The sequence below is a fragment of the Salvelinus alpinus genome, chromosome 14 (genome assembly GCF_045679555.1).
Source record: "Salvelinus alpinus chromosome 14, SLU_Salpinus.1, whole genome shotgun sequence".
NCBI classification, from domain to species: Eukaryota; Metazoa; Chordata; class Actinopteri; order Salmoniformes; family Salmonidae; genus Salvelinus; species Salvelinus alpinus.
The window spans coordinates 55,129,779-55,150,201 of record NC_092099.1 but is presented as its reverse complement, the minus strand read 5'-3'; the positions used below and the strand labels follow the sequence as shown (position 1 = coordinate 55,150,201).

The following is a 20,423-nucleotide window of genomic DNA, read 5'->3' as shown; positions in this document are numbered from 1 at the left end:
CTGGCGCCCCCCCTGGGTGCACATTTTGGTTTTGTCCTAGTACTACACAGCTGATTCAAATAGTCAAAGCTTGATGATGATTTGGTTATTTGAATCAGCTGTGTAGTGCTAGGGCAAAACCAAAACGTGCACCCGGGGGGAAACCCTGCCTCGGCCAATAACGAGTCTTATTACCAGCCTTCACACACTGTTTAATAGAATGTGGGTAGAAGCAGTGACATTATATTCATTGGAAGATGTTTGATAAGCGAGGTCCTACTCAGTCAGAGAGTGTTGTACTAGATTCTAGAACATCTGCATTACATTACAGGATAGGGAAAGCCCTTTCTTTAAACGAACAACAAAGTTATCAGTGTTACTTAGATAATTATAAGAGTACCAAGAGGTAGAGGATCACCTTGAAAGGCAGGCAACACTAAACCTCAGAGACCTCTGACCCCTTAACACAGAGCACTTACACACAGACAGAGACCAAACGGTGGGTGAGTTTCACTGCATGCAACATTCACCTTTACATACATAAAACAGAGTCCTTGCCCTTTGCTAATCCCTAATAGACAAAATGTAAAGGATAACAATGTAAGGAGGATAACAAAATGAGTTGTGTGGGGAGGAGAGGTGTTATGGTGTGCTGTGCTGACTGCACATGGTTATCTAACCCTGTCTCTCATCAGTCATCAATGATTATTACCATGTTAGTCAAACATGCAGACCTACCATATAAAACACTAAATAGGTTGTACGGTGGTGTGTAGACAAGACAGAAAAGAGGAGAGGCGGGGGGGGGGGGGCTCGGCCAAGCCTTTGACTGTCCCCGACAGACGCAGAACACACAAACACACACAGATCTTACCAGTATTAATTTTACCAGGCGTGCCATCTTTTGGGCATAAATCAAAGCAGGGGACGGCGGGTGAAGAGAGGTATAGAGTTAAACATTAGTACCAGTTAGCCAGGAGAGAGAGAGAAATAGAGCAAGAGCGAGAAAGAGGGATAGAGAGAGAGAGAAAGAGCGGGAGAGAGAGAAAGGGAGAAAAAAAGAGGGAGAGCGAGAGGGAGAGTGAGAGAGAGGTGGGTGGGTGGGTGGGAGAAAGACGTCTCATTAGTAATGGACAGTAAGCAGTACACTCCACAGGGACGCGTTAGGAAAAGAACAGAGGGACAGCAACTGGATTGCAGGACTCCTCAGTATCAAATTGCCTAAATTTGGGGGGTACGTGGAGAGTTTTTCATCATTATTTATCAAGGACTTGAATATTTATATAATGGTCAGTCGTCAAATCAGAGTGATTATAGGCAGCCATTTGACATGTTTAATTAGTTTACATACAAAACTTTGGAGCCTGTCTATCTGCACATTTTGGCCTTTTTGTCTGTTTCTTATTTCTATACAGCTTAATGATGTCTTACTTACAACCCTCACAATAATTAATATCTACACACCAGTGGTTTTCCGATTTTAATTTATACTGAATAATGTAATTAAGACATCGTGGTGACTTTGAGAAATGACTGTTCCAGAACTGACTAGCGCGAGTCGGTTTGACTACTTTGTGTCTCTCTCTCTCCATCCGTGCCACACACTGACTGTCACACACACCGGCCTCTGCTCCTCTCTCTCCCCTCCCCGCTGAAACCAGAAGAGCTCTCCATTTAAGTTTTTTTTAATTTTTTTAATTTTTTTTACACATGTATTTCGACTATCTGAATATCTGAAGAAATATCATGATATCATTAGAATAATAAAATAATTGTACATGTCCATTCCTAGTGTGTGTCTGGTTTACCTAGAGAGGCGTAGGAGCCTGGGGGCAGAGCAGCGGCTGAGCTGAAGGGAGAAGCGGAGGGCACGGTGACCAGACAGGATTTGGCGCTGGCCGCAGCGTTCACATCGATGTCACTACGGGAACGCTGGAGAGAACCGCCGGGGTTAGAGTTCACCCTGGAACTCACCATCTTCCCTGCCATCGGGGAGACAGGGAGAGGGGGAGACAGGGAGAGGGGGAGAACGGGAGAGGTTGAAATATCAACATATCATACCAACACATTATACATTTCATTAGTCTGTATTTAGTCTCACAGAGGAAAAAATTATACTCGGATTTGCAAAAGACACCTGACATAACCAACAAATAGAAAGAGGTGGCATGAAATAAACAACGTGTTGAGAAATGAATACTGTAGCAGCTAGTACTCTTACCCCTTGTCATGCCTCCTCCTATGACACTCTTGACAGACAGGGGCCGGCTGAGTGGAGAGAAGGACACACCATTATGGAGTTATTGTAAACAGCTCAGTATCCCTATACCTCACATTACCAAAAACAAGACAAAACAATATCATAGGCCAGGGCTCAGACCCATCGGATGATGTACGGAAAAACATGATTCAAACTGCCAGTGATATTTTAAAAGGTAAAGGTCTGGACACCAGTTCAGGGCTCAGACCCCTCTGACGATGAGGATGAAGAGGAAGATTAGCTCACTCTCTCCCGTCGTTAAACTGGATCAACCGATACAATGTACCTCAGTGTGTCCATGAGGCAGACAGATCCATTAGTGGTGTCTTCAAATCAATGATACATTTTTCCACATCATCATCAATCATATGAATAAATAGAGAGGAAGGGATGGAGGGAAGGGGAAAGTAAGGGATGGAGTGGTGTCTTGAGGCTGTTCTGAAAGGAGGAAGAGGAGCAGTCTGACTTCGGGAGGGAAGGAGGGGTGGATGGATGAAGGGATGAAAGTAAACAGGGATGAGGGAAGGAGGGAGGGATAGAGGGAGAGGTATCTTACTTGAGGCTCTCCTGAGAGGAGGAGGATGAGCGGTCTGATTGGGGGAGGGACACGACACTGTCAGAACTTTTCAGGTGAGACTGGAGAGCCTTCTGATAGGTCGACTCCAGGGCCTGGAAAAGATGCTCCGCTTCCCGGCTGTAGTGGCCATGGAAACCCCAATAACACCTATGGGTGAGGGAGGGAGGGGGTGGAGAAGGTTTGAGGTCACATAGGTCACAGCCCCTCATATCAGTACATGAACAGAACTGTCAGCACACATTTTCTAAAATGTTTACATTTGAGTCATTTAGCAGACACTCTTATCAAGAGCAACTTACAGGAGCAATTAGGGTTAAGTGCCTTGCTCAAGGGCACATCGACAGAGCCTTGTTGGCTCTGGGATTCGAACCAGCAACCTTTCAGTTACTGGCCCAATGCTCTAACCACTAAGCTACCTGCGACCCACATACCTCTGATAGGTCACCGGCGGGGAAAGTGACATACTGTATGAGACAATGCCCAGAGGAATTTATATTCGTAGTAAAATAAGAGACCCAGAGAGATGTCATTTTATTCCATATTGTCATCCACTTGTCAGTCATGAAATCATAAAGCAATATATTACTTTTTACAAACTGCAAAGACCAATTCATTGTTTTACTGAGGACAAATTCAGACAAATTTTCCAAATAAACAACCATAAAAACAGAACTTACTTTCTGGCCACGGACCTGGCCTCTGAGTCGGCATCATGGATCCCTTTCCTGATGGTCTCCGTCAGAATAGCCACATGTCTGGTGGGATAGTGGGCAAACATGACAGAGACAACTTCAGGTACAGCAGCCAGGTAACCAAAACTACACCAACAGAGAGGACACCCAGTCTTCCTCACCCCCCCCCCCCCCCTCTCTCTCCCCGAGACTTCTGTTAATACTCCTTTTTTCTCTCTCTCACTCTACTATTCCACAGCTCTTCTGCTATCCTCCCACTCTCCTCTACGGGTGGAAAGTGACCATACAGCACGCTTTCTACATGCTTTTAAACTCTCTGCAGGGTTGTCGTGGCAACCATGGGGGATGCTTCGTGGAGAGTCTGATGGTGATGGCTCACTCCAGGCCTCCAGAATCATCAATTTAACTAGCAAAGACCAGGGACAATCAGTTGTTCGTGTTTATGTCCTGGATAAATACAGTATTAGCAGAGTTTATCCTGAAAGGGTGTGTGTTTACCTCTCCAGTGTGTGTGTCTGCCACTCCAGTAATAACAGCTCTAAGAACTCATAACTGCGCCTGGAGAGAGAAGACATGATGAGAGTTAACACATTAAAAATTGAAACCTCAGGAAAAGGTAGAAGATGTTCACACCAAATGATTTCGCAGAGGATCTTTGAGTCTTTACCGTCTGACGGCCACTGATTTGGACGTGCAGTTACTAGTGATGATTGGGATGAGACGTGAGTAGTGTGTATGCTGGAAGAAAGAGGAGGTCCCAGAGGTCTTCAGATACAGGTTATTTCACACCTCCCAGTGTCTTAACAACACATTTCACAACCAGATATCAGTCATACTGAGTAATAAATACATCAGGAAATTATTTATTTTCTGTTTGACACAGTAGCTAATGCATGAATCCCACTCATCCAATGTGATTCAACCCCTGACGTACAGTATATGAATGACTGCATATACAGTTTGTGTGCAGTACTCACCCTGAGGATGAGACGTATGGCTGCCATGCCAGACGTAGCCATCACCTTGGCACTGTTGGGCACCAGGTTGAGCAGTGTGGGCATCAGGGTCTCTGCACAGTGGTCAAACTTGTTGCCCATTAGTGTGGACAGGTATCTGAAGAGGGGAAGGGAGAGATTGAACACATACAGCAAATCAATATCAATCAAAGATGTTAAATCTCCTCAGAAACATTTGATTTAACGTACTGGAACTTATACTGAACAAGAATATAAACGCAACATGCAACAATTTCAAAGATTTTGCTGAGTTACAGTTCATATTAGGAAATCAGACAATTGAAATAAATAAATTAGGCCCTAATCTATGGATTTCACATGACTGGGCATAGGCCCACCCACTTGGGAGCCAGGCCGACCCACTGGGGAGCCATGCCCAGCGAATCAGAATTAGTTTTTCCCTACAAAAGGGCTTTATTACAGACAGACAGAAATACTTCTCAGCAACCCCCTCCTCTTCTGAAGATCCCGCATGTGAAAAAGCCAGATGTGGAGATCCTGGGCTGGCGTGGTTGCACGTGATCTGTGGTTGTTAGGCTGGTTGTACATATTGCCAAATTCATTGGAGGTGGCTTATGGTAGAGAAATGAACATTCAATTTTCTGGCAATTGCTCTGGTGGGCATTCCTGCAGTCAGTATGCTAATTGCACACTCCCTCAACTTGAGACATCTGTGGCATTGTGTTGTGTGACAAAACTGCACATTTTAGAGTGGCCTTTTATTGTCACCAGCACAAGTTGCACGTTTGTAAGTAATGATCATGCTGTTTAATCAGCTTCTTGATATGCTACACCTGTCAGGTGGATGGATTATTTTGACAAAGGATGAAATGCTCACCAACAGGGATGTAAACAATCCTTTTGTGAGTATGGACAATTTCTGGGATCTTTTACTTCATCTCATGAAACATGGGACCAACACTTTACACTTTACATGTTGCGTTTATATTTTTGTTCAGTGTAGATATGGAGCAGAAGTAGTAGCAGACTACAAAATGAATGACGTTTTATTTTCGTGTCAAATCGCCAATTGGCAACCCATCCCTTATGGGATTAATTGACACATAAACATTACAATAATTCAAGTTGTCCAGACTCAGAGTTGTTAACTGTCAGTCAGTGATGTGCTCCTAATGTGGTAGTGATGAGGTGCAGCAGAGCAGAGAGTCAAGATACACATTTAAAGATCAGGTTGATTTACAAACTGGGCCAGGTAGACGAGGAGCTTCCCTCCCTTTAATGTCACCACTTTACTGTGGCATTTCACTGAGCTGCCACATATCTAACCACTGCCTCTGGTCAGCCTTACTCAACCACTCTGAGATAGCAGCAGTTTCAACAGTGTAGATAACTCTACTTGGCATAGAAGTGGAAGAGAGAGGTTGAAAGCTGGTTTGCGTGTCTGCATGTCCTTACCCCAGTGTGATGCAGGCCTCTCGTACCACCTGGGACCTCAGGTCTTTAGCCGACAGCTTCAGAGGGGCCTCCAGCAGACGGAGCTGCTGAGGGAAACTATCATACTCCAGAGCTCCAGCCAGGAGCAGAGAACGCACCTTCTTCAGCTAGACAGAGGAAGCACAAACGTTTACGCTACAACCGTAGTTTCTGACTGTTTATAGGCTACTACTATCAACAAAGCCAGAATATACAGTACAAGGTGCTGAGATGGTCATGCAGACATTGATCATTAGTGGTTGTGGTCCTTACAGCGATGACTCGGTGCTCCCAGTCGTTTTTGTCGTCAGACAGAACCTCCCGGACCTTGGACAGGTTGTCCTCCATCTCTCTGTTGGAGTGGATCTGGAGAGGAGAGGAAAGACAGGACTCAGACTGGGGTTGATAGCAATTTATACTGCAAACACACACACAGAACCCCTATCTGTGCAAGTTACCTGGATAGTAGGAACCTCTTCAAAAGCCTTGATGAAGTCCTCCTCATCTACTGCTCCTGCAGCAGCATCTTTAGCAGAGATCTTGCCGGGTCCGGTGGCAGAGCTGGGCCTGCGGACAGAAGCTGCAGCTACAGTCCTCCTCCCACTGGGGGGCGCTTTGGAGGACGATGCGGAGGAGCAGGACCGGCCCCCATCCACAGATTCCTCATCATCAAAGTTCTTATCTGCCAGGGGAGAGAGGAGAGGAGTGGCGTTAGTCCAGTTTTAAGTTATATAATTCCTGCATTGGTGACCACCATGTTCATTAGGACACACCTTAGGGAAACAAAAACAAGCATTTTATATTGGACACCTAGCCTAGTATGTTCCAGTTTCACTTCTGTTTCCTGCCTACTGAGCTCGACCCTGTTGTTTGGGGTGAGTGTGTGCGTGCTGTAACCCACCCATCTGCCATGCTGGGTGTAGCTCAATTCATCTGGATTGTCACTGTTACATGAATACAAGTCATTCTGTCACCTCTACAGTTTTCCGGTTTATACGAGGGATTATGAATGAAGGGAAAATATGATCCTGGAGAGATGCCTGGAGCCAACATTATTTCACAGAAAGCTATGTGAGAGAACGGTAATGTACTCCTCAACAGGAAGACAAACTGCACATGATTTAAAAAATATATATATATTTGGAGGTATTCATACATTAAAAATAGCTAAATAAAGCCTGTTCAAAGGTTGTGTCCCTATAACCATAGTAACGTTAGTGATAATTATGAAAGAAGGCAAAACAAGTCACCATTCAGACAACCAGACCGATATCTCCATAAACAAAGCAACAGGCAGGCACACGGAGAGAAACGCCCCGTTCACAGCTCAGTCTTCCCCCACTCATCCTCCTCACAACACTCCATTCCTCCACCAGACTGCTAACCTGTAATTACCATCAAACCAGTATATATCTACTGAGAGAGACAGAGAGACAGAGAAGAATTTGAGAAAGGCAGATCAATTGGGGAAAAGAGAGGAGGGAAAAAAAACATCGGGAGAGATGTCGGTAGGTAGTGTGAGAGGAATAGAGAGAGAGAGAGACACACCACGTAAAGAGAATATATTATAAATAGCATCTGGTTCTTACAGGCACAGATCTTCTTACACACCAGCTTCCTCAGCATCATGATCTATAGCACGCGCTCTAAAGTATTTCCTCACCACGCTTCTGCATCAACAGTGTGTGTGTGTGTGTGTCTGCGTGACGCGTGCCTTTGTGAGGGTGCTTGTGCAGCTCTGTGATGACAGTGCTAGACCAGCTTCCCCCTTAAACCCTTCTGTCCAAGGGTTAGCTGTCAAACACAGTGGTGTGTGTGTGTGTGTGTGTGTGTGTGTGTGTGTGTGGCAGGAGGATGCTGGCAGTTCCTGCATTGCCAGTCTGGTGTGACATGTCCTTAGGGACATTGGTTGTCCACCACAGAGGGAGGGGAGGGGCCAGCACCTGTGATGTCACCTCTGATCAATCATTGTTTATAGGAAAAAACAAAAGGAACCTAGCCTGGTGGTCATTGGCCCAGGATATAAACAGTTTATAGTCCACTACTGTTACTTACACTGCATTACGTATATTCATGAAATATATGTATGAATACGTATGTAAATTAATTCATATTTTTACTGTGTTTGGCACGGCACGTCACACCATAACACTAGCATACCTCAACATTGTGTTGGCTTAATTTTCCCCTGCAGCCTGTCTAGCATGTTGTCAAACTATCTCAGTAAAAACCATCACTAGCTCACCCACCCAGAGTTAAGAAAGCTTTTGTTCCAACATAACAAAAGCATAAAATCAATTCTGCTTTGCCTCATGCAAGCTGCCGAAATTATACATAGTTTGCTTCGAGTCTCCCTGCTCTAGCATCCATCTACCCTTAGTTTATATACAGGGAGGTGTAAAACAGAAAGCACATACTGGTATTAGAAACCATCCCTCTCATGTTTGTATGCATACTCACACAGCAGTGCTTTATTACACTGATCAAGAGTAAAGTTATGGCCCCTTAGCTCTCTAGTGTAGTGCTAGTTATTTATGTGTGGCGTGTGGGGGCTAGCATTATCACTGAGACAATAGTCAGACAATAGTCAGTGACGACTGAGGTTTGCATTATTGTACCATAGAAACAGAGATGGGACTGCAGCCTGTGAAAAGCATGTGAAAAGGCTCATCCAACAGCATCTATCTTACTGACGGCACACGTTCCATTTGCTTTGCACTGAGGCTAGCAGCATCAGGATACCAGAGAGACAGGGAGGAGACTGCAGCATGTGGGATGGCTCAATCCTTTACTAGGAGTAAATGTCAACTTTATTCAACAGCATCCATCTCATTAATTGAACACCTTCAAATCAGTTTTTCCCTGATCGCTAAATGACACGGAGAGTTTCAGACATAGTTAGAAGAAGATAGATAGACCTGTTCTATATCTATGGTCTTAGAGTACTGAAAGAATAGCCTGAGACAAACTCATGATTATGTTCAGAGAACCCTCCCAAATACCATCTCTAAACAGAGACTATTTACCTTCAGTTTATTGATTGCAGTAGTTACAGCAGCACTTAATCAAACACTGACACAAAAATGTCTTGAGCTGATTTATACACACATAGGGAGCCATTAACACAGCGGGCGGATGGACGGACACACACACACACCCGTCCTCCCAGGGGGCAGTAGTTAGGTCGTTAGCTGTGTGTCTGTAGCCTGTGGCAGAGCAGGGTCCGTGTTAGTAATCCACATCATCATCTAACTCCATCACATCCTGCCTGCTCTGCCCTCAGCCTGCTCTGCCCTCAGCCTGTTCTGCCCTCAGCCTGCTCTGCCCTCAGCCTGCTCTGCCCTCAGCCTGCTCTGCCCTCAGCCTGCTCTGCCCTCAGCCTGCTCTGCCCTCAGCCTGCTCTGCCTAGTGATATGATTACTGTAAGCTGGACTGTCCTGTTCTACATGTAGGCTACTATGTGACTATGCATTATATGACCTATTTCTTGAGCTGAATGCTCAAAATCATGGACACTGGTCAATGACTGTATGGAGGATTGGTAGGGAAAGACAGGTAAGACCATCAGTGACTTGTCCTTGATGATAGAGGAGGAATAATATGGGTGATGTCATGGAGAGGTTGACCTCTCTGGCGCCCTCTGCTGGTGGAAGTGAAACTGCATTGTCTGCCCCATAGAGACATTCACATCATTGTATGGCCCTATCTAGTTCACATGAAGTTGTCTGACTGTAGTCTACATCCTTCAGGAAGTTTAACAGTTCAAGTGTCCCCTGACCGCCACAGATTATCTCTCCAATTAAAACCTCCCCAACACTGCAGGACTGCCATTGACCGCTTTCTGACTGCTGCTAGAGTTGCTCTATAAAGCAATATAAATGTAGGAAACTGCTAGCTAGAGCTAGACAAGTACATGGAAGAGAAAAGAAGCCATACGTGACAGCACAGGAGGACTGATATAGGTCATTACTCAGGCTTCAGGAATGTTACTGAAATGATGCACTGCACTGCCAAACTCAAAGATCAAGGAGAGAACAGAGAAACAAAAATGGATGGGTGGATGGATGGATGGATGGATGGATGGATGGAGAGGATGTCTGTACCTCTGGGGAACAGGAACAGAACAGTAACTTAGTGCATTTCTCAGTATATGGAATATCACCAAGGGTCATTATTGCGGTTTCAGGATTACTATAAGGACAAACACTTACTAACAAAACCACCATACAAACTCACTAGGGGAGAATGCCATTATCAGAATACACACGACACTACCTAATCTGTCCACTAGATGCTGAAGCACCTGTGTGCTGCACAGGTTGCCATTTATTGGGATGACTCTTGTACTGGAGGCAGCTCTGCAGGGTAGTCATTAGCTGGCACAGCCACAAAGTCATAAAATCTGCTAACCACATGCCTAACCTTAAATTAAAGTAAAGATTCACCCATTCTGAATGTTATATTGTTTTGGTGCATTTATGAGCAATATTATATTGTTTACCAGGGTAAACACCTCCTCCCAGCTGCCCACTGCACTGAGGATAGGAAACTCTGTCACCACCGATAAATCCACTATAATTGTGAATTTCAATAAGCATTTTTCTACGGCTGGCCATGCTTTCCACCTGGCTACCCCTACCCCGGTCAACAGCACTGCACCCCCCACAGCAACTCGCCTTCCCCATTTCTCCTTCTCCCAAATCCAGCCAGCTGATGTTCTGAAAGAGCTGCAAAATCTGAACCAATACAAATCAGCCGGGCTAGACAATCTGGACCCTTTCTTTCTAAAACTATCTGCCGAAATTGTTGCAACCTCTATTAATAGCCTGTTCAACCTCTCTTTCGTGTCGTCTGAGATTCCCAAAGATTGGAAAGCAGCTGCGGTCATCCCCCTCTTCAAAGGGGGGGACACTCTTGACCAAAACTGCTACAGACCTATATCTATCCTACCCTGCATTCTAAGGTCTTCGAAAGCCAAGTCAACAAACAGATTACCGACCATTTCGAATCCCACCACACCTTCTCCGCTATGCAATCTGGTTTCCCGAGCAGGTCATGGGTGCACCTCAGCCACGCTCAAGGTCCTAAACGATATCTTAACCGCCATCGATAAGAAACAATACTGTGCAGCCGTATTCATTGACCTGGCCAAGGCTTTCGACTCTGTCAATCACCACATCCTCATCGGCAGACTCGATAGCCTTGGTTTCTCAAATGATTGCCTCGCCTGGTTCACCAACTACTTCTCTGATTGAGTTCAGTGTGTCAAATCGGAGGGCCTGTTGTCCGGGCCTCTGGCAGTCTCTATGGGGGTGCCACAGGGTTCAATTCTTGGGCCGACTCTCTTCTCTGTATACATCAATGATGTCGCTCTTGCTGCTGGTGAGTCTCTGATCCACCTCTAAGCAGACGACACCATTCTGTATAATTCTGGCCCTTCTTTGGACACTGTGTTAACAACCCTCCAGACGAGCTTCAATGCCATACAACTCTCCTTCCGTGGCCTCCAACTGCTTTTAAATATAAGTAAAACAAAGTGCATGCTATTCAACCGACCGCTCCCTGCAACTGCCCGCCCGTCCAGCATCACTACTCTGGACGGTTCTGACTTAGAATATGTGGACAACTACAAATACCTAGGTGTCTGGTTAGACTGTAAACTCTCCTTCCAGACTCACATCAAACATCTCCAATCCAAAGTTAAATCTAGAATTGGCTTCCTATTTCGCAACAAAGCATCCTTCACTCATGCTGCCAAACATACCCTCGTAAAACTGACCATCGTACCAATCCTCGACTTCGGCGATGTCATTTATATAATAGCCTCCAATACCCTACTCAATAAACTGGATGCAGTCTATCACAGTGCCATCCGTTTTGTCACCTAAGCACCATACACTACCCACCACTGCGACCTGTACGCTCTCGTTGGCTGGCCCTCGCTTCATACTCGTTGCCAAACCCACTGGCTCCAGGTCATCTACAAGACCCTGCTAGGTAAAGTCCCCCCTTATCTCAGCTCGCTGGTCACCATAGCAGCACCCACCCGTAGCACGCGCTCCAGCAGGTATATCTCTCTGGTCACCCCCAAAACCAATTCCTCCTTTGGCCGCCTCTGCTTCCAGTTCTCTGCTGCCAATGACTGGAACGAACTACAAAAATCTCTGAAACTGGAAACACTTATCTCCCTCACTAGCTTTAAGCACCAGCTGTCAGAGCAGCTCACAGATTACTGCACCTGTACATAGCCCATCTATAATTTAGCCCAAACAACTACCTCTCCCCCTACTGTATTTATTTATTTTGCTCCTTTGCACCCCATTATTTCTATTTCTACTTTGCACATTCTTCCACTGCAAATCTACCATTCCAGTGTTTTACTTGCTATATTGTATTTACTTCGCCACCATGGCCTTTTTTTGCCTTTACCTCCCTTATCTCACCTCATTTGCTCACATTGTATATAGACTTATTTTTCTACTGTATTATTGACTGTATGTTTGTTTTACTCCATGTGTAACTCTGTGTTGTTGTATGTGTCGAACTGCTTTGCTTTATCTAGGCCAGGTCACAATTGTAAATGAGAACTTGTTCTCAACTTGCTGTTGCGTTCCCCAGTTTCTGTGTTGTGGTATGTTATGTGTGTGTTTCAGAATGCTATTGCCGTTCAAGCAGAGAGACATGTTGTCCGGTATGACGTAACATTGCAATAAATCTGCTCTCACGACATTGGAAGTTAATAAGAATGAGCCTTTTAGATTGCGAAAACATCTATTATACATTTCAATACTGGCCAATGTCATAACGCTGGAGGTTGTCTTCTCCTGAATGAGCTAATGATCATATTTCTGCGATATTCCTACCTCGAGAAATGTGTAATTTAACAGGGTCCACCACATTTCTCCTATTTGTCAGCCTCTTCAGTCCAGGATGCATTGCATAGTGCCGTTGCACGGCCGTTGAGAATGTCAGACTCCACTCTGCAAGGCACATCAATCTGCAGTTTGTACATGGTGAGATTGTAGACACCTAAATTGATAGTGCAGTTTGTTTAGGCGATTACACAGCTAACTAGCTACTTCATATGCTGATATTGACTTTGGTATTACTGTATGTAGCTAAGTTTGCTAGCTAGCAATAGCGTTGCATTGTGGGGTTTGTAGTCGACTTGAGCTGCAACAGATTTCCACAATGTTTTTCACATGTTACTATCAACCATATTATAATGACAAAATGAAACATTTGTTCACAATAAAACATTGTTCTCACATATTACTGTTATTTAACATTGTAAATTATAGGAATTGGTGGTTTTGGGTGGATTTTTTCCTTTAAAACTTCCCTTAAAAATAACGTTCCCAATGTAAGCTGCCTATTTCTCAGGTCCAGATACTAGAATATGCATATAATTGACAGAGTAGGATAGAAAACACTCTAAAGTTTCCAAAACTGTCAAAATATTGTCTGTGCGTATAACAGAACTGATTTTGCAGGGGAAAACCTGAGGAAATCCAACCCGGAAGTGCCTTTTATTCTGAAAAATTAGCGATATTTATCAAAACGTGTCAGTGGATAGACGGAGGTCCTTACATTAGTTCATGCGGTCGACACTGGTTGCTCGACATTTTCTTTCTCTCCAGTATTGAATAGTTTACAGTCCGGTTGAAATATTATCGATTATTGATGTTAAAAACAACCTGAGGATTGATTATTAAAAACGTTTGACATGTTTCTACGAACTTTACGGATACTTTTTGGAATTTTCGTCAAGCCTTGATGACCTGCCTAAGGCTTTGGAATACTGAACATAACACGCCAAACAAATTGAGTTTTTTTGATATAGAAATAATCTTTATCGAACAAAAGGACAATTTATTGTGTAACTGGGAGTCTCGTGAGTGCAAACATCCGAAGATCATCAAAGGTAAGCGATTAATTTTATTGCTTTTCTGGCTTTCGTGACCAATATACATTGCTGCTAGGTGTTCTTAATGTTTTGTCTAGTGATCGATAAACTCACAAACGCTTGGATTGCTTTCGCTGTAAAGCATATTTTCAAAATCTGACACGACAGGTGGATTAACAACAAGCTAGGCTGTGTTTTGCTATATTGCACTTGTGATTTCATGAATATAAATATTCTTAGCATTTTTTATTTTATTTGGCGCTCTGCAATTCAGCGGTTGTTTACGAAAATGATCCCGCTAAAGGGATCCGTGCGTCAAGAAGTTTGAAGAACAATTTTGACTATGAAATTGGCCCATCTAGTGGAAATTGCTCAGCCCTGCCTCCAGGACAAGATTTATCCCAATAAACCTGTGTGTGCTGCATGCGCAAGTGGCTGCAGAGCAGATGAGTCCTCGTTTCACTCCACATTCAGCAGCATCCTAACTGCGTGGCAGGCAGCACTTGTAATCCCTGGGCCACAGATTTATATTTTGTGAATTTCTTAGGCTCAGGCGATGCTTTTCTCATGTCCGTTCTAAGCTGGAGTGTGAGAAAGAATGGACTCTGGCACAAAGTATTTTCTTTAGTTCCTTCCATGCAAGTGTCTCCTGTCCTGACTGATTCAGGCTCCAGGGGTTCTGAGGACCCAGCTAATCTGGGGGGAGATGGACAGATCTGGTACCAGATCATCTGGTACCAGATCTGTCTAAGGCTGGGGGGAAGAGCATTGCTGCACTGAGTGTCATTCTGTTTTCAACAACTAGTTCCTCCAGCACTGTCCTGGTCTATCTGTCTGTGACCCTGTCACTCTAGTCAGCAGTTTACATAAGTCTGAGGGCTTCAGGCTAGGCTAATGTTCAGCACAATGTCATTAGTGATCTCTCATTATGCTGATGCCTATAAGAGCAAACAGGGACCGCTCAGACAAAATACACCACCCCATCCCTCGCTCACTCTGAGACACACGCATACGCACAGGCGGACACACACAGGCGCGCGCGCTGAATAATAATATCAACCATTACTAAAGCATTTGACAATGTTCTGCTTCCCTATAATCCCTAAGGGATTTAAATCCATGTGAATCTAACGTTGGGAAAAGGAGAGAAAGAGAGCTCACGCTTACTTGGTATCATTCCTTGACAGCCCGCTATGGGAGGTGTTCCCTGTTGCCATGGTAAAATAACCATAAAGGCTTAAGTGGCAGATCAGGTTCAAGACTCTCTTCCCATTGGTTGCTCATGTGTCAAGGAGGGTCAAAGATCACCTACCTGGTCAGTCAGCTACGCTCTTCAGGCTTTTAAATGAGAGATCTCTGATTACTGAATGTAGGATGAAAAGCCGATCTTTCCACAGTGCTTGAAAGGCTCTGTTAATTAAAACTGATCTGCTTTGCTACGTAATAAGACAGCCAACAAAGCAAAGATATTTTACACACAGAGGGGAAAGTGTGTCCCTAAGGAGCCACCGTACCAGTGGGATCTCTCATACTTTACGGGCAGTGGCGACTGGCTCCATGTTTGCCAGGGTGAGCAGACAGAAATCAGAGACCGAAAATGAGCAAAGAGTCAGTATTAAGTGTGGCCAAGTGTTAGGTAAATGTTGAGTGTTGTAAACAAAGGCAAGAATGTGGTAAAGTAATGGGCTGGCTCTCACCATAAAGTACTACATCCCCCTCTGGTAAAGGCAAAAGAAAGTGAGCCTCTAGCATCAAGTGTACTGTCAGGAGTTAGGCCTAACCTATTCATCAGAGAATGAAAGGACAGAGGCATCACAGATGTAGACAGACAGACTGGGGATTTAGAACAGAGCCTGCAGCAGCATCCTAACAGTGAAGGTTAGTGGAAGTGTTTCAGTCAGACACTTAGTTATGTCTTCAACTCTAGACAGATGGTTTATTCTGAGCCATGACGTTTGTAAAAATCCTATAATAAACAACATATAAAGCCTAGGCCAAGCAGCACAAAAACGTCTGTCCCTATATAGTGCACTACTTTTGAACAGGGCCATATGGTCAACCGTAGTGCATACGATGAATAGCGTGCCATGTGGGACTCACACTAGATGTTTGGGTTCAGAGTCAAGACTCTGCTTCTGTTACAAATGGGACAATAAAGGCCAGATCTGAAAGGGGAAAAAACACAGGCAGTTGTAAAATGCCATAAACAAAAAAAAAAAAATTGGGGAAATGTTATCACAGCATAGACACACATTTGTACTGAGAGACACAGCTGAGACCCGGGCTCTGGGCTGTTTCAGAGAAAAAAAGTACGTTTCTATACGACTTCATTATAACAAAACAAACAGAGGTCAGCTCTTCAGTAGTCTCTCTCTGTCTCTCTAGAGGAGCATATAGTTAGTTCTTAATGAAGAGTCAATCAAAGGTTGAGATAAAAGACAGCAGCCATCTGTCAGTGAGGAAATCCACTCAGCAGGCTGAAGGGCAATGTCAGTTAATTGAACACTGATAGAACTTTGCGATATCATCACCCCCCCCGGAGAGACCGGGTCAGTCAATTACTAATATACTAATACACTTAGTAAAAGTATTTATCTTCAACACGCAATCTGTAGCTTCTATTCGATTAGAAAGATTGAAATTGTACATTAAACATCATAGCATAGTTGAAAGATATGTGTTGCGTAGAAACATAAAGTGGGTGGCCGGCAGAGACAGATGGAATGGGCTGAGGGAAGCTGAGGGTTGGTATGTGGAATTGGAGACAAGTGGGAGTGGAGTTGCTTTGTGAGAGAGAGAATGATGGTCTCAAAAGATAAAGGGGGAAAAAAGTCAAAATAAAACATAATAAAATTACATTTGAATGACACTAAGTGGCAGTGTTTTTACAACTAATGCCGATTTGCCTGAGGCTGATGCCGTGCAGGTGTTTGTACACATGCATATACACACACTCTCATTCAAATAAACACATACAAGAACACACACATGTAATAGTGCCAGACATGCACACTAACATATAAAGTAGGCATTGCTGTTATGATTTCAGTTGTCCTTGATGTCCTTTGTTTAAAAAAAATAATAATAATAATTGTAAAAAAAAATTGCATTGTTGTTTTCTGTTTTCTTCTGTCTTTTCCTTTGTTCTCTTTAGTTCATTCTCTTGGTTGTTGGTGCATTGGGGGGTTCTTGGGGTGAGGAATGGAATTAATTGTATTTTTTCTTTTTTTTCTTGGGGGGACTGTGGGAGGGGTCTCGAATGGTTGAGGGACAGCTATTGGGGAACTGTGGGGGGATCTTGGAGGGTTCGGGTTTCACAAGATTGTGATCAAGATATATATTTTATATCACTATCATGCACACGCACCCTCACACATAAGGATGGCTCTGTTGCGGAAAGACTGATACATGTTTGATAGTGTCTTGATGCTGTAGTGTTTGTCCTTCATGTTCTAATACTTTGTTACCCCTTCCTGGTGTTTTTTGTAATAAATATATATATATTTTTTTAAATAAAATAAAATAAACGGCATGTGGATTCCACGACCCACTAGCGGAGTGGAACTGACCTTCCACGGGGTTGCATGATTTTCCAGAGAACGCATTGAGCCTCGATTTGATTTTGCCTTTCATACCATGGCTATAATTTAGAACATTTGACACTAGAAATTGTTTCATTTGCCGGTAGAAATGTGTTCAACATCCCACTGAAGTAGATTTTTTATGTATTTTTTATAAATTTTATTTTACATTGTATCAATTAACGTGTTTTTAGTTTTTTTTTAATGTATTTTATTCATAATACAAAAATCAACTTACATTGCTACATCAAACATGTTTAGCAAACCAAACACAGGTATTAACAATGCTCAAACATACAAAAAATAAAATACAAAAAATAAACAATTTAAGTGCAATTATATTCACTCTGAAAATATCTTACTATAATGATTCATGAAGGTGTTATTCTTGTTGTTATTCACTAGGGTTAGTGTTTTAATAAGATAATTAAATTCAATCAGAAAAATTGGTAATTTTGGTATAGAATTCTGGAATTTTTGTTTGTGTATAAAGTATTTGGCAACAAGAATAAAAAAAATTAACAATCATTTCAGTGGTTTTGTTATCATTGCAATAGTAACATATTATATCTTTTATGTTAAAATTATAGGCAGTGTTCATAATGGTAAATAAGTACTTTGCAAGTTTTTCCCAAAATTCTGACACAAATTTACATTCAAAGAACAAGTGAGACAGATTCTCACATTCTTTTTCACAGAAAACGCAGATATCATCAACAGCCACAAATTTGGAAATCATAGAGTTACATGGATATATCTTATGTAAAATTTTGAAGTGCACTTCTTTAACTTTGTTTGGTATACAGTATTTGTAAGGCCTTAACCATGCATTTTTCCAGACAATGTCAGGAATAAGCATGTTCCAGAAAAACTTTCCTCTCGGTGTAAGTTGGTTTTGTGAATGAAGAATTTGTCTTATATATTTATTACAACAAGATTTCTCAAGTAAGCCCACGCCTTCCAATCTGAGTTCTGGATAAACTTTGTTATCATTCCCAAAATTAAGATGACTTTTCATAAGTGTAGTTAAACCACTAGGAACGGCTTTGATCACAGAAATAAACTCTCTGAAAGGTATTGGAAACTCTTTCATTGTTATAAATTGTTCATATGTGAGAATATTACCCCTGTTGTCGAAAATATCCAGAACAAAGTCAATATTCCTCTCATGCCAGCTGGGGTAGAACAATGACTTATTCCTTACAGTAATGTCTGAATTATTCCACAAAAGAGCTTTATGAGGGGAAAAATTGTGCAGGAAACATATTTTCCAGGCCATTAAAGCTTGTTGGTGAAACCTGGCCAATTTAGCAGGTAATCTTTCAGGAATATAATTACATTTCAGTAAAAATCGAAGACCTCCCAATTTATTAAACACATTATTTGGAATGAAATACCATATTGAGTCAGTATCGAGCAAACATTTTTTCAGACAGTTTATCTTGAAAGTGTTATTTATGTCAACAAAATCCAACACTTCTAGACCGCCTTCAGCTCTTTTGTTAGAAAGGACAGATTTTTTTAGTTTGTGAGATTTTTCCAGATGAAGTCAAGAAAGGTCTTATTGATCTCTTTACAAGTAGCTGGATTTACACATAACGATAATGAGGGGTACACAAAACGAGACAGTCCCTCTGCCTTGGACAGAAGTACTCTCCCAAGTATAGAAAGATCTCTTTGTAGCCAATTATTAAATATATTTTTAGTTCTCTTAATTTTAGGAGAGAAATTAAAATGTTGTCTGACTAAGTGGTTTTTTGACATATGTATTCCTAAATATTTAACACAGTCCTTTACAGGAATATTTTCAATTTCTTTATCATCAGAGTCAAATAAACATAAGATTTCACATTTAGAAACATTCAGCATTAATCCTGATGCAATAGAAAATGCCGTTATAGCATTAAGGGCATGTGCGACCTGGTCTTTGTCTCTTAAGAAAAGAGTAGTATCATCAGCCAGTTGGGAAATTTTGATTTCTTTGTTAAAAATGGTTAAGCCTTACAAATTTGCATCATTCAGAATATCTAGAGATAGAAGTTCCACAACCAAAATGAATAAAAATTGCGAAATTGGGCATCCCTGTCGTACACTTCTGTTGATACTAAATCTTTTGGAAGTATTAAGGTTTAGTAGCACAGAATTATTTATATCTTTGTAAAACATGCGAATTACTTTAATAAAATGTTCACCAAATCCAAAAGGTTTAGAGACCTAAAGAGAAATTCATGTTAAATTGTGTCAAAGGCTTTACAGAAGTCCAGAAATAGGACAACCGCATCTGAGTCAATTGCATCTGAATAATCTATAAGGTCCAAGACTAAACGAATGTTAGAGCTTATGTGACGGCCCTTCATAAATCCTGTTTGATTCTCATTTATAATGGTATCTATTCCTTTCTTTAATCTTTTGGCATAAACCAGAGCAATCAATTTGTAATCAACATTTAATAAAGTAATTGGTCTCCAATTGTCAATGAGAGAAGGGTCTTTATCAGGCTTCGGAATCAATGAAATAAGGCCCTGTTTCATAGTGGAGACCATTTCCCCATTTTTAATGCAATCTTGAAACATATTGAAAATCGGGTCTTCTAGCAACTCCCAAAACTGTCTATAGAATTCAACTGACAGGCCATCAGGGCCAGGTGATTTCCCTTTTTTCATTGAATTCAGAGCCTCTCTAATTTCTCCAATTGACACAGGTGAATTGCAAACTGAGTGGAAATCATCCTCAATTACAGGGACACAATTCTGAATGTGGCAAATGTAGCTTTCACAACCATCTTCCTGAAATTGAGAGCTGTAAAGGTTTTCATAAAAGGAATTGACAAATGATGATATTGTAATGGGATCTTTGCATAAAACATCATTAATTTTGAGTGCAGTTATAGATGTTCTTTTGTAGTTTCTCTTTTCAAGTGCAAAAAAGTAACTAGTGTTTCTTTCCCCCTCTTCAATCCATTTTGCTCTTGACCTTAC

The 20,423-nt window shown here is 42.3% G+C and overlaps 1 protein-coding gene across 22 annotated transcripts in view; it reads right to left on the bottom strand.

The window, feature by feature from the left end:
- The window catches only part of LOC139539109 (CLIP-associating protein 1-B-like), a 128,447-nt gene that overhangs the window by 31,016 nt on the left and 77,008 nt on the right, over nt 1-20,423 (bottom strand). For 13 of the 22 annotated variants that reach the window (XM_071341869.1, XM_071341876.1, XM_071341871.1 and 10 more), the window contains 11 exons: nt 6,417-6,640; nt 6,232-6,324; nt 5,941-6,086; nt 4,486-4,621; nt 4,176-4,246; nt 4,007-4,066; nt 3,494-3,571; nt 2,796-2,963; nt 2,201-2,247; nt 1,788-1,961; nt 854-880 (listed from right to left, as the gene is read on the bottom strand). In XM_071341869.1, the coding sequence (XP_071197970.1) occupies nt 854-880; nt 1,788-1,961; nt 2,201-2,247; nt 2,796-2,963; nt 3,494-3,571; nt 4,007-4,066; nt 4,176-4,246; nt 4,486-4,621; nt 5,941-6,086; nt 6,232-6,324; nt 6,417-6,640 (1,224 nt within the window). Of the gene's footprint in view, nt 1-853; nt 881-1,787; nt 1,962-2,200; nt 2,248-2,795; nt 2,964-3,493; nt 3,572-4,006; nt 4,067-4,175; nt 4,247-4,485; nt 4,622-5,940; nt 6,087-6,231; nt 6,325-6,416; nt 6,641-7,547; nt 7,637-20,423 lie in introns of those variants that run through there. The other 9 variants (XM_071341870.1, XM_071341872.1, XM_071341878.1 and 6 more) reach the window with 3 other exon arrangements.